The sequence below is a fragment of the Mya arenaria genome, chromosome 10 (assembly GCF_026914265.1).
Source record: "Mya arenaria isolate MELC-2E11 chromosome 10, ASM2691426v1".
In the NCBI taxonomy this organism is placed as follows: Eukaryota; Metazoa; Mollusca; class Bivalvia; order Myida; family Myidae; genus Mya; species Mya arenaria.
The window spans coordinates 16,150,844-16,164,245 of NC_069131.1; the positions used below are offsets into that span (position 1 = coordinate 16,150,844).

General features: G+C 38.2%; 1 protein-coding gene across 1 annotated transcript; it reads left to right on the forward strand.

Moving 5' to 3' along the window:
- Positions 1-1,130: 1,130 nt before the first annotated feature.
- On the forward strand, positions 1,131-8,438 carry LOC128205718 (60S acidic ribosomal protein P0-like). Its single transcript, XM_052907628.1, has 9 exons — positions 1,131-1,285; positions 2,041-2,140; positions 2,439-2,514; positions 2,768-2,855; positions 4,008-4,154; positions 5,286-5,394; positions 6,803-6,879; positions 7,279-7,419; positions 8,074-8,438. Exons 1-9 carry the CDS (start codon positions 1,232-1,234, stop codon positions 8,221-8,223), a joined length of 942 nt encoding a protein of 313 aa, XP_052763588.1. The 5' UTR covers positions 1,131-1,231; the 3' UTR covers positions 8,224-8,438.
- The last annotated feature ends 4,964 nt before the right edge of the window (positions 8,439-13,402 follow it).

Genomic DNA, 13,402 nt, shown 5'->3' on the forward strand with positions numbered 1-13,402 from the left:
AACACCCCCGTTTTTTGCACATTCCCGTTTAGACGTTAGGGATTGGAAGAATCCCGTAAAACACGTCTATAATTTTAGACTAGTGGGGAGGGGAGTTATAAAAGTCACAGGCAGCAGCGTTATTTGAAGACAATTGGTTGAAAAATAAGTTAGTTACGTGCTTTTCAAAAACACCACCCTATGTACAAGGGCCTTCACATGTCAACCTTTAAAAAATAGTAAATATTGGGGGAAAAAAATTAGTGGAATTTTTGGTTGATATTTATGTTTTTATGATAAAAGATCATGTTCCAATCAATTTTGGTCTTGAAAGTTTTTTTTTACTAATTTTTTTTTTAGAAGGGGGTGGCCATAGGGTGGGCCCTGTCAACATAACTGCTGCCTGTGATAAAAGTTATATTGAACATTGCTCAGAATAAGTATAATTTGAAATGATCCTTTAACCATATTTGTACGGAACAACTTCTCCAAAGCTGGACCAACTGCGTTATGGCGCGACCTTTATAACCATTGGAAAATACTATTTGCCATGCAAAAATGAGATTGAAAAAATAAACTACCTACAAATAGCATTAAATACTGGCCAGAAAAGGCTTTTATTAGGCTAAATATAAACATCATCACATAAATAAGCAAAGCATCATTAATTCTTTTTAAAAAATGAAAAAAAAAATGGAAAAAGTCCATAATATGATATATGATATGATCAAATTTAACCATGTGTAGCCACTGCCATCATTGGTTGTAGGCCTTTAGACTTTTACGATTACCCAGACCTGAAAAGAAAATACATTTGGATTGGGTTACCCGACCCTACCTAGGAAATGGGTGCGAACCCTACCTAGGAAATGGGTGCGAACCCTTCCATTTTATAGTCAATTGGTATTTGAGTGTGCGATTTAATATGTAGTATTAAACCTTTAAAGCTTTATACTGAAGATTACTTAAACATTTTTCTCCAAGGGTAACAATCTGCTCCAATTTTTCTCCAAGGGTGACAATCTGCTCTAATATAAGGCCTAATATTTTAATTTTTTTAAAGACCTACTGCCTACCTGTTTTGGAAAAGGATGTAGCCCCAACTGAACCATTGGTCCTATTTCATTAATGATGCAAAGATCAATTTTAAGCTTGAAATTGAATAATTTCCAAAGTGTTTCATACGGTTGACTGATTATTTCAGAACCGCCTTGTCTTTAAACAGTAGCCGCGCTATCCCTGATTCACCAAGATGGTCAAGGAAGACAAGACAACATGGAAGGCCAACTACTTCGTCAAGATCGCTGTAAGCATGATATGCAACCTGATTGAAATTGGTAGAAGTCTTTTTCTTCTTTGCCAAGTTTATTCAGTTGCAAGATGTTTGATTTGTTTCATGACAAAATGATTCCAGTGTGTGTATACCACGTGATAAATTACGTCATAGATGCTACGTCAGAAGGCAATATTTTGCTTCAGATGATGACTTTAAACAAAGATAACTTCACTATTTCTTCACTATTTCTTCACCATTTTAAATAAAACATATCGCAGTCTATGCCGCTTACTGAGCGCTGCCTTCGGTCTTTTACCAGAGTTTAGTTCCTTAAAATACTTCACGAAATGCCCGTCTGATGGAGCAATGTCAAAACATCAAGTTTGGAAACAGGTTTGTCGAAGTGTTTGATGAAACTAATGACCTTATCAAACTCCGTTAATACAATGAATGCGGGGTCATAAGCGGCATAGACTGCACTTTGTTCCATTTAAAATAGTGCAGTAAAAGAAAAGTTATCTTTGTTTTAAGACTTTATTTTAAGGAAAATGTTGCCTTCCGATGTAGCATATATGACATAATTTATCACATGGTATACACACACTGCATTCTGTTCTCTTGCCTTTCTGTAAAATAGATATGTTTAGAGTTGTAACCTGTAAATACTTAACAAGTGTTTTCAATATTAATGCTTATTCATAACAGCACATTCAAATATTTAAAGAAAAGCTGTCAGATCATTTTGCGAATTGATTGTTGGATAAAAAAAAGTTGGTATTTTTCAGCAACTTCTGGATGATTATCCCAAGTGTTTTGTTGTGAATGCTGACAATGTGGGCTCCAAGCAGATGCAGCAGATCCGGGCTGCTCTCAGAGGACAAGCCAGTAGGTTAACCTGCATATAAATGATGTAATATCTTATAAGGAAGAAAAATGAAGCTTATGCATTTGATTTGGATGAAAAATAGTTTTCAGTTGTACCTGATAAGCCAAATGCAGTTGGAAATGACTTTCAAATATTTTAGTAATTTTGGTTATGTACTGATTATCATAACCTTCGGCAGTGGTTTTCGTAAGGCCATTAAATCAAGACTATAGATAGTATAGTATAACAAATATTTCTTCCCTGATCACCACTTGGTACGGAATCATGATTAAACGCTTGATGTTTTGCCTTTGCCAGTTGTGTTGATGGGAAAGAACACCATGATGAGGAAGTCCATCAGGGGACACCTTGACAAGAACCCCGCCCTGGAAAGGTATGCAAAACTATTAATAAAAATATATACACATTCAAAGGTCCTAATTAACGATTTTAATTCGTTAAAAATGACTAAATCACATCTTTCTGTGTAAGCACAACCACTAGCTTAAATAGCCAATGAATACTTGTTTCCGAATATCATTTAGAACTTAAGATGTACTTTCATGTTTTTGGGAGAGGTTGGGGAGTATTGCAATATATTTACTGTTGTAATGTATGGAAACATTTTACTTTATCCCTGATTACAGACTGCTGCCTCACATCGTTGGTAACGTTGGTCTGGTCTTTACCAAGGGAGATCTTATGGAGGTTCGGGACCTGCTGCTGGCCAATAAGGTATGGCAATCCTGTGATAGGCTTAGTCCAGAATTGTAAGTGGTAATAATAGTTCTCAATTGTAGTAAGCTAGCTTTGGGCAGTACTAGAAAAACTGCATTTAAGGTAGGGATGCAAACGAATATTCGATCAAACGTTTGGTATTCGAATGTCAAAATCGGTATTCGAATATTCGAGGGTTTTTTTTGTTGAATAATAATAATAATAAATATTTTGCCTACAACTATGTTGTTGTATATAAGATTCGTTGGTCTTGTTTAAACAACGACTGGCCCATAATGCCAGAGGTGTGAATGTGATGACAATACACTAAACATGCCGCATATATCATTTAGGGACATATCGTCGGGTACTATAAAACGTCCCCATGTTTTTACAATGACTGGCTTATTGTAAAAACACGGGGAGTGACAGAAAACGACAAGTGACAGAAATAAAATCCAATTATTTTAGGTAAATTGCTTCTACCAATTAAGAAAATCGTAAATAGACTAGTTCCCAAGTTGGTTTAGTTTTTCCGCAGTTTATATATTAGAGGTCCATCCCAGAACGAGGCTGCTCGTCCTACGGAGACTCTCCATTGGCACATAATGCCATTTGACCAAAAATCCATCTAGGTTCACGTTGTTTACAAATATAAAGGCAGAGGAATATTAATTAAAAGTTTTTGTTCATTTTTCTCTGTTCATAAAGTATGACTTTTTGTCTTTCTGAAATGAAGAATTTCAGAGGCTAATTTGGTGTAATTCAGGCTCCGCCACGCGTAGTTATTACGACAAAGTAGAGCTAAAATGCCCCGGTTATTACTTTAGAGAATATTATAAAAGTTTACTACAACTTTTAAAAGTAGAGAATATTATAAAAGTTTACTACAACTTTTAAAAGATGTATTTTGGTAATCGAATATTCGTTGGAAAGAATTACCCAATATTCGAATATCAATTTTGCCATTCGTTTGCATCACTTATTTAAGGTAATAGAGCATGACAGACATCGCGAATTACTGCAGTTTGGGTCGAAATGCATGTATCAACTTTAAAATCTTGAGTTAATTATGCCAAAACAGACAATAATCTTGAACCAGAAATTATTCAAATTAAGTGAACTTATATCCCCACAAAATTGCATATGATCTCCTCAACCCCTATACAGGTGGAAGCCCCTGCCCGTGCTGGAGCAATTGCCCCTGTGGATGTAACGGTGCCCAAACAGGCGACTGCTCTTGGACCCGAGAAGACCTCTTTCTTCCAGGCTCTCCATATCACCACCAAGATCACCAAGGGATGCATTGAAATGCTGGTAGGTACTAGCTCACTCTCTTGTCAAAGGTATGTTTTTTTTCTGTGGGTTTTAACTTAAATGGCTTAATATTGTACAAGGTTGTATTCATCATGTTCCTTTCCATTCTTGTTTACAGAATAATATTTTTCTCAGAAATTTGATGGGAAGTTGTGTTTTTCTCACTATCATGTGAATATGGCTAGGGTCCTGTGATTTGTTAGCATTGCTTACCCGTGTCATCCATGCTCAAATACATGTCTAGAAAGGATGTTGCTACATTCCATTGAGAAAATGGTGGAGGAAAAGGATACAAGATATAATAATATTAAGAATTGTGAACTTTGCTACCATTTGCAAAAGGTCTTTTGAATTGTGAAGGGGGTCTAATTTGGCCTATTAAGGTTGAGAGAAACACAGGAAGTTCACTTGCTAACTTTGCCCGCTACATATAAAATAATTAAATAACATGAATGTGTCCAAACACGTCTGAAGAAGGGAAAGCAACAACGATTTCATTTACATAAAAGATCTAGTACCCTTTACAGCAGGTTATTGCAATTATAAATCGTTACATGTGTCTACAATGATGAAATTCTTATTACCCTGTTGGGGCAGGGTCAGTGAGAGCGCCAGAAATGGCAGAACCCTCTCTTGCTGTCCTGTTACCATGGTTTAAAACGCCTGAAATATGGCAGACTGAGTAGACTCTTCTTTTTTAAATACAATTTTATACTTAAAATAGGGATGGCAACGAGTACTCGAGATAGAAAATGAATGAAAGACGGTGTTTTAAATTTCACTAAATGCACGGTATACAGACAATATACAGACTTAAAAAAAGTGTCAAGTTATATCCCCTGACAAAAAAGAACAGATTAGCGGTGGTGTTTTCTCCACAGGATTGTAATTACACACAATAATTTTTAATTTCTTTTTTAAATGCAATACCTTCAATATATGGGTCTTACAGGTACTGTCATAATTTGTATTTTGACAATTACATTATGATTATCTTGGAATGTTTAAAATAATTGACCCTTGATATAAAACCAAAAGAAATGGGTGGATTAAACAATTTTGGGGTGCATTTCTAACTGTAACACTGGCTTAATTATTATTCCACTTGCAATGTTCATTTGTTATTTCCAGAACGATGTGCGCCTGATCACAGAAGGAGACAAGGTCGGAGCCTCCGAGGCCACACTCCTCAACATGTTGGGGATCTCGCCCTTCTCCTATGGTCTCGCTATTAAGAGAGGTATATACAGTTTAAACCTTATATTACATGCGTGTCTAACAAAAGCTTTATGCAAAGATTATTTAAATCTTATTTTGTTGAGTGATTTTGCAAAAGCATAATACAGTTAAACTGTGATCGTTCAAACAGGTGGTCATTCAAGAACTGGTGATTGGTCAAGGTAGATGCTTACTCCCAACGATTATTCCTTCTATTTTCAAATAAAATATACTGAAGCTGGATCGAAACCTAAATAAGTGGAGGACCATGCCTGTTGATTGCCCCGAGGTTATAACTTCAAACATTTTCTGAAAGCGTGTTCTAAAATAAACAATTGCCAGGTGTTCAAAATTTAGCAAGTTGAAAAAAAAAATCCAAATGACAGATAAAATTAAATTTGATGAGGTGTGAAAAGCAGTTGCAACTGTTTACGCCTGATTATTGTTTATTGATGAGTGCAGTAGAGAAGATAATTGTAGGGAGTTAAATGTAAACTTGAATTGTTGGAAAATCAGATCACTCGAGGTTTTGGCTTGGGCCCCAGCGTCCTTGAGCAATCGCTGTTTTACTGTATCATGCTTAGAAGTAATAGATGCTTGTGTTATGATGCTTTTAAGGCCTTCTGGAATTGATCAAATGGGATTAAATTTTGTTTAATAGTATGTTTTTGCTTGAAGAAGATTGCAATGATGAAATTCTCTTGAACCTGTTGGGGCAGGGTCAGTAAGAGCGCTAGAAATGGCAGAACCCTCTCTTGCTGTCCTGTTACCATGGTTTAAAACGCCTGAAATATGGCTGTCTGAGCATGCAAGAAGAAGACCCTGCTTTCCAACATAGCTTGTTTGTTAAGACAGTTATAAATTGATCAGATTCTCACTTTTGTCTGCTGTTTATATAGAAACCAGTACCAGAAACTTCCACATGATCATATTGATGTGCATTATAATATGGTTGAAGAAACCAGTACCAGAAACTTCCACATGATCATATTGATGTGCATTATAATATGGTTGAATCTTGGAATAGAGTAGATTTTGCTTGAAACATTACACTGAATATTGAGTATATTTATTTTAATACTTGAATGACCAATAAAAATACAAATATCACATGTTTGTGCTAGATTTAATATTGTATCCATTTTCATGTACATGTATTGAGACATTAGTGCATTCTCGTTCATAAAAAAACCATTATTCACAATAACCCACTTACCCAAAGCCCAGGACAAGTAAAATTGTCAAAGGGCAAGTAAGAAATTCAGTAGGCTTTCCCGAATGGACAAATTCAATCGAATATTGGTGGAGGCAGTAAAAATCTGAAGTAATGATTGGTACAAGGTTTTGTATATAAATTTAAGCGAGTTTATACATATTATATTATCAATGTGTGAATCTCATTGAATTACTTGACATGTTCTGTTTTTCAGTGTACGACTCTGGCTCAGTGTTCGAGTCCAAGATCCTGGACATCACCGATGATGCCCTGCGTGGAAGGTTCCTGGAGGTACGGGCTATAGTCATTGTTTTAAGAGACATCTAGGCCAGGTTTCATTGGTGTCCAAGTCCACCTCAAGAGTAATACGCTTTCATTAAATGGATGGTAATGCATGTACATATTGTTTGCTTAGGGCAAAACCATTGTAATTGAATATAAAAAGACCTGCATTAGTTTTTCGTTTAATTCTTGATAAGATTTTTATTTGAAAAGTAGCATACTTAAACTGTGCTGGGGTTAAAATAAATTATAAGCATAAGCTCTCAAGTCTGTGGCGCAAATAAAATTAATGTATGGCTTATTTACTTCGATCTTCAGGGTTTTGACTGTAAGAACTTGAGTTTATATGCAGTGTAACATGTATGAATTTAAATTAAAAACTTGTGAAAAGTACACGTCTATTTACAGGGAGTGCGAAACGTTGCATCAGTCTCCCTGCAGATCGGCTACCCAACTGCGGCTTCCGCCCCTCATTCCATCATCAACGGATTCAAGAAACTTCTTGCCATCGCTGTAGAGACAGACTACACCTTCCCTGAGGCTCAGAGGGTACGAAATTTAAATTTGTTTGTTTTGTGGAATGTAATTTAAATAAACTAAACATTAAATGGTATTGCTGTTCGATCTGTTAAGTTATTTAAAGTAGGAAAATTAATGTTAATGAAGTAATCTTGGAGGAGTCTCTGTTGCTCAGTGACTGGATTCACCCATTGGCAGGTGATGTATGTACCTGGTTGTTGAGTTCTTGAATATTCTCTTGTTTAAAAATATGATTAATAATGAAAAGGTGTGGGAAATTCCATTATAGTTAGGTGAATGACTAAACTGAAGACAAACTGGGATGATGAACTGTTTTCTAACCTGTTGGGGCAGGGTCAGCGAGAGTGCCAGAAATGGCAGAACCCTCTCCCGCTGTCCTGTTAACCATGGTTAAAAACGCCTGAAATATGGCGGACTGATCAGTTTATCACTCAATAGTACATTTGTTTATAAAAAGCATCTAAAATAGACCCATCAAGTTTGGAATTGTCTGTCAGATTCCAAACAACCCGTCTGATGTATATTACCGTAAATTATTAATTACAAAACGGTAAAACAAATAATGCGATCATTTGTATGTGAACTGTCCTAAAAACCTAATCTAACGCAACACTGATTTTAATATAGCTACACTGAACTTCAAAGCTTACCTCTTCATTTCAGACAAAGGACTTCTTGGCCGACCCAACTGCGTTCGCAGTTGCCACTGCCCCAGCTGCAGCCTCTTCCGCCCCAGCCGAGGAGAAGAAAGAAGAGAAGAAGGAGGAATCCGAGGAGTCTGATGACGATATGGGCTTTGGGCTGTTCGATTAAACATTGTGTCCATCACCCTAAGGATTTTTCACCTGTGGGATGTGACCATGAACTCTGGACAGTCTCTGTCTGTGTCATATGTCTCTTGACTCGTTCCTTATTTAATTAATAAAACTAAATTAGATCCACAATTGTGCTTAATGCATCAATTGTCTCGTTTTTTCCATCTTGTAAACAACTTTGGATTTCATTCAGAATAAAGCATCTGTTGGTCATGTTGACTTCCATTATATATTTTCCTGTGCCAGGTCTTGGTTTCCTGAATGAAGCACGTTTATATAGAATATTGCTCTTTTGCTCCAAAATTTTCAAGACTGGTTAATAAAGGACACAAACTGCCTCGCCGATTACACATCGTGACTAATGTGCTCTCTACAATTAGTCTGAATCGTTTCTGACTGACCCATTAAAAGATACTTTTTATCCTTAGACTGAGCACTTTTGAAACATGTATTTATCACAACATCTTAATGACGCATGATTAAAATAAAGAATGCCATAATGGAAAACAAACTCGTTAGTTTGATTAACTAGTGATTTCAATTATATCCGATGGAGCAGTTGTAAATATGGTTCGCTATATAAAAGCAAATGTTTAAATACATTGCCTGAAAATTCATTCTGATTTTATCTTTGATTTAAAAAGAGCAACGATGTACATGTTCAGTATAAAAATAAACGAATTATGTTGGGAACTTCTACAAAAACAGAATTTAAACACACATTTAACCCGGCAAAATCTAATGGGTCCCCAACATCACACAAGTTACAATGTTTGTTAAAAAGACACCCTCTGCAATATTGGCTTTTTATGCCACCACCAGGCTTTCAAGCGGTCCCTTCTTTTCCTACTTTTTTGTGAGGCTCCTACTTTTTATGCCCCCACAAAGTGGCGGCATATAGGGTTGCCCTTGTCCGTACGTACGTACGTACGTCCCGAAGATTGTTTCCGATCTAATTCTTGAAAACCGTTTGTCCAATCCTCACCAAACTTTAAACACATGTTTGTGACCATAATATCTTGATCAAGTTCGATAGTCATGGAAATCGCTTTAGTCATTTAGGAGTTACGGCCCTTTTTTGCCAAAAATTCCCGAAGATTGTTTCCGATCTAATTCTTGAAAACCGTTTGTCCAATCCTCACCAAACTTTAAACACATGTTTGTGACCATAATATCTTGATCAAGTTCGATAGTCATGGAAATCGCTTTAGTCATTGAGGAGTTATGGCCCTTTTTTGCCAAAAATACTTCAAAAATATATGTTTCCAATCTAATTCTTGAAAAGTATGTGTCCAATCCTCACCAAACTTTACATACATGATTGTGACCATAATATCTTGATCAAGTTCGATAGCCATGGAAATCGCTTTTGTCATTTAGGAGTTACGGCCCTTTATTTGCAAAAAAAGACTTGAAAAATACGTCCCGAAGATTGTTTCCGATCTAATTCTTGAAAACTGTTTGTCCAATCCTCACCAAACTTTTAACACATGTTTGTGACCATAATATCTTGATCAAGTTCGATAGCCATGGAAATCGCTTTAATCATTTAGGAGTTAGGGCCCTCAGATTATCCTGAATAATCATTATGGCTTATTTTCTGTGACAAAAAATCGAAGTGGGGGCATCCGTGTCCTATGGACACATTTCTAGTTTCTTTTTTGTGCTAATAGTTCAAGAAATAATAGAAAAGATTTAACTAAATGCATTAATTGAAATAATCTAAATTTTGATTTTAATAAGAGGCCATTTCTAGTATTTTTGTAGGATTAGTTTGATGCAGTAGGTCTACAGTGCAGCAACAGGGGTTCTATGATGAGAATGAGTGGTGCATGATCATTAGAGACACCCATTTCAGGTTCCTCTCCTCATCCTTTGGCTGAATCCCTTTAGAAGCACTGGTTTCTAAGCAAAGATAACTACATGTACATCACAATTGATGAATAGGTTTTTAGTTGTCATTTATTTGCATCCAAAAAGGTAAGTAAAGAGCCCTTCTATTCCTACTTTTTGCTCTTAATCGCCCTATTTTACCCTACTTTTTCAAAAAAATCCTCCCTACTCTTATGTTATTGGTTACTTGAAAGCCTGCACTACAAAAAAGGTTGCATATAGATTTGCCCTTGTCCTTCCGACCGTGATTGACCCTCTGTAATTATGATTCATTGAGAGCAGCTTGTTAAAATGAAACGCCTCTGACTTAAAGTTAAAAGCCACATCTTATGAGAAAGCATAAGAGAGAAATTAACTTCAAATTGAAAAAAACATTTCAGCAAAGTGTAACTAAGTATTATTAACTAGTACGAAGGATTTTCAGCGTAAAAATTGTACACCAGATGGTGGATAAGATAGGGTTAAAATCTGTGACATTTTTTGTGAAAAATGCACAACCCCACAATAAGGGAAAAGTAATTTAATTTAAATTTGAAAGCCAACGAAAGAATCTAGTTTTAAGCTTGACTTAAGCGAAGAATAAGGCGTATTCGAAAAATAAGGAGAGCTATACTACTCGCCCTGGTGTCAGCCTCGACATCACACCTTGGTTAAGGTTTTGCGTGTAAGCACCTTTAAGTCATTATTTCAGAAAATATACCAATTCTCCAACCTTCTTAATTTATGAAGTTTGATAACACTGTACTGAATTAATGCAAATATTGGGCCTTTATAATTTTCAATTAAAAAGTTCTGGTTAAAGTTTTGATAATTAGCACACAAATGTTAATAGCTCTATATCTATATCTTAATCGAGATAGATAACTCTTTTTTGCATTTAATGCAAATCATGCCCCTTCATTATTTCATTTATATTTTTTTTATAGGTTCGCATGTACCCACATTTAAGTCAATATCACAGCAAATACATGTATTTCAATGAACTTTGAGCCAGGTGTTTACAACTATCCAATCCACTTAGTTAATCGACATAGATAACCCATTTAGCATGTTCGTTTGTCATTCAATTAAGGTTTTGCAAGTCCTCGTTCATATGTCAATATCCAACAACCACTTAAAGAATTGCATTGAAACTTTATATATGCGTAAATATCATGAACCATCCCTGAGAACAGAACCCCGGATAACATAAACACGGGAACAACATGAACCACCCCTGAGCACAGAACCCTGGTCAACATGGAACACGGAAACAACATAGACCACCCGGGGCACAGAATCCTTGTCAACATGAACGTAAGATCAACATGAACAACCCCTGAGAACAGAGCCCTGATCAACATGAACAACCCCTGAGCACAGAACCCTGGTCAACATGAACATGGAAACAACAGGAACAACCACTGAGCCCTGGTCAACATGAACACGGGAACAACATGAACAGCCCCTGAGCACTGAGCCCTGGTCAACATGAACACGGGAACAACATGAACAGCCCCTGAGAACAGAGCCCTGATCAACATGAACAACCCCTGAGCAGGGAACCCTGGTGAACATGAACACGGGAACAACATGAACAACCACTGAGCACTGAGCCCTGGTCAACATGAACACGGGAACAACATGAACAGCCCCTGAGAACAGAGCCCTGATCAACATGAACAACCCCTGAGCAGAGAACCCTGGTGAACATGAACACGGGAACAACATGAACAACCCCTGAGAACAGAGCCCTGATCAACATGAACAACCCCTGAGCAGAGAACCCTGGTGAACATGAACACGGGAACAACATGAACAACCACTGAGCACTGAGCCCTGGTCAACATGAACACGGGAACAACATGAACAGCCCCTGAGCAGAGAACCCTAGTGAACATGAACACGGGAACAACATGAACAAGCACTGAGCCCTGGTGAACATGAACACGGGAACAACATGAACAGCCCCTGAGCACAGAACCCTGGTCAACATGAACACGGGAACAACATAACTAACCCCTGAGCAGAGAACCCTGGTGAACATGAACACGGGAACAACATGAACAACCACTGAGCACTGAGCCCTGGTCAACATGAACACGGGAACAACAGGAACAAGACTTGAGCACAGAACCCTGGTCAACATGAACACGGGAACAACATAACTAACCCCTGAGCACAGAACCCTGGTCAACATGAACACGGGAACAACATAACTAACCCCTGAGCACTAAGCCCTGGTCAACATGAGCGTGGGACCAACATAAATCACCCCTGAGAAAAGAGCCCTGGTCAACATGAACACGGGAGCAACATGAACAACCCATGAGCACATAACCCTGGTCAACATGAACACGGGAGCAACATGAACAACCCTTGAGCACAGAACCCTGGTCAACATGAACACGGGAACAACATGAACAACCCTTGAGCAGAGAACCCTGGTCAACATGAACGCGGGAACAGCATGAACAGCCCTTGAGCACAGAATCCTGGTCAACATGAACGCGGGAACAGCATGTACAACCCTTGAGCACAGAACCCTGGTCAACATGAACGCGGGAACAGCATGAACAACCCTTGAGCACAGAACCCTGGTCAACATGAACGCGGGAACAGCATGAACAACCCTTGAGCACAGAACCCTGGTCAACATGAACGCGGGAACTGCATGAACAGCCCTTGAGCACAGAACCCTGGTCAACATGAACGCGGGAACAGCATGAACAACCCTTGAGCACAGAACCCTGGTCAACATGAACGCGGGAACAACATGAACAGCCCTTGAGCACAGAACCCTGGTCAACATGAACGCGGGAACAGCATGAACAACCCTTGAGCACAGAACCCTGGTCAACATGAACGCGGGAACAGCATGAACAACCCTTGAGCACAGAACCCTGGTCAACATGAACACGGGAACAACATGAACAGCCCCTGAGCACAGAGCCCTGGTCAACATGAACACGGGAACAGCATGAACCACCCATGAGCACAGAACCCTGGTGAACATGAACACGGGAACAACATGAACCACCCATGAGCACATAACCCTGGTGAACATGAACACGGGAACAACATGAACCACCCATGAGCACATAACCCTGGTGAACATGAACACGGGAACAACATGAACCACCACTGAGCACAGAACCCTGGTGAACATGAACACGGGAACAACATGAACCACCACTGAGCACATAACCCTGGTGAACATGAACACGGGAACAACATGAACCACCACTGAGCACATAACCCTGGTGAACATGAACACGGGAACAACATGAACCACCACTGAGCAC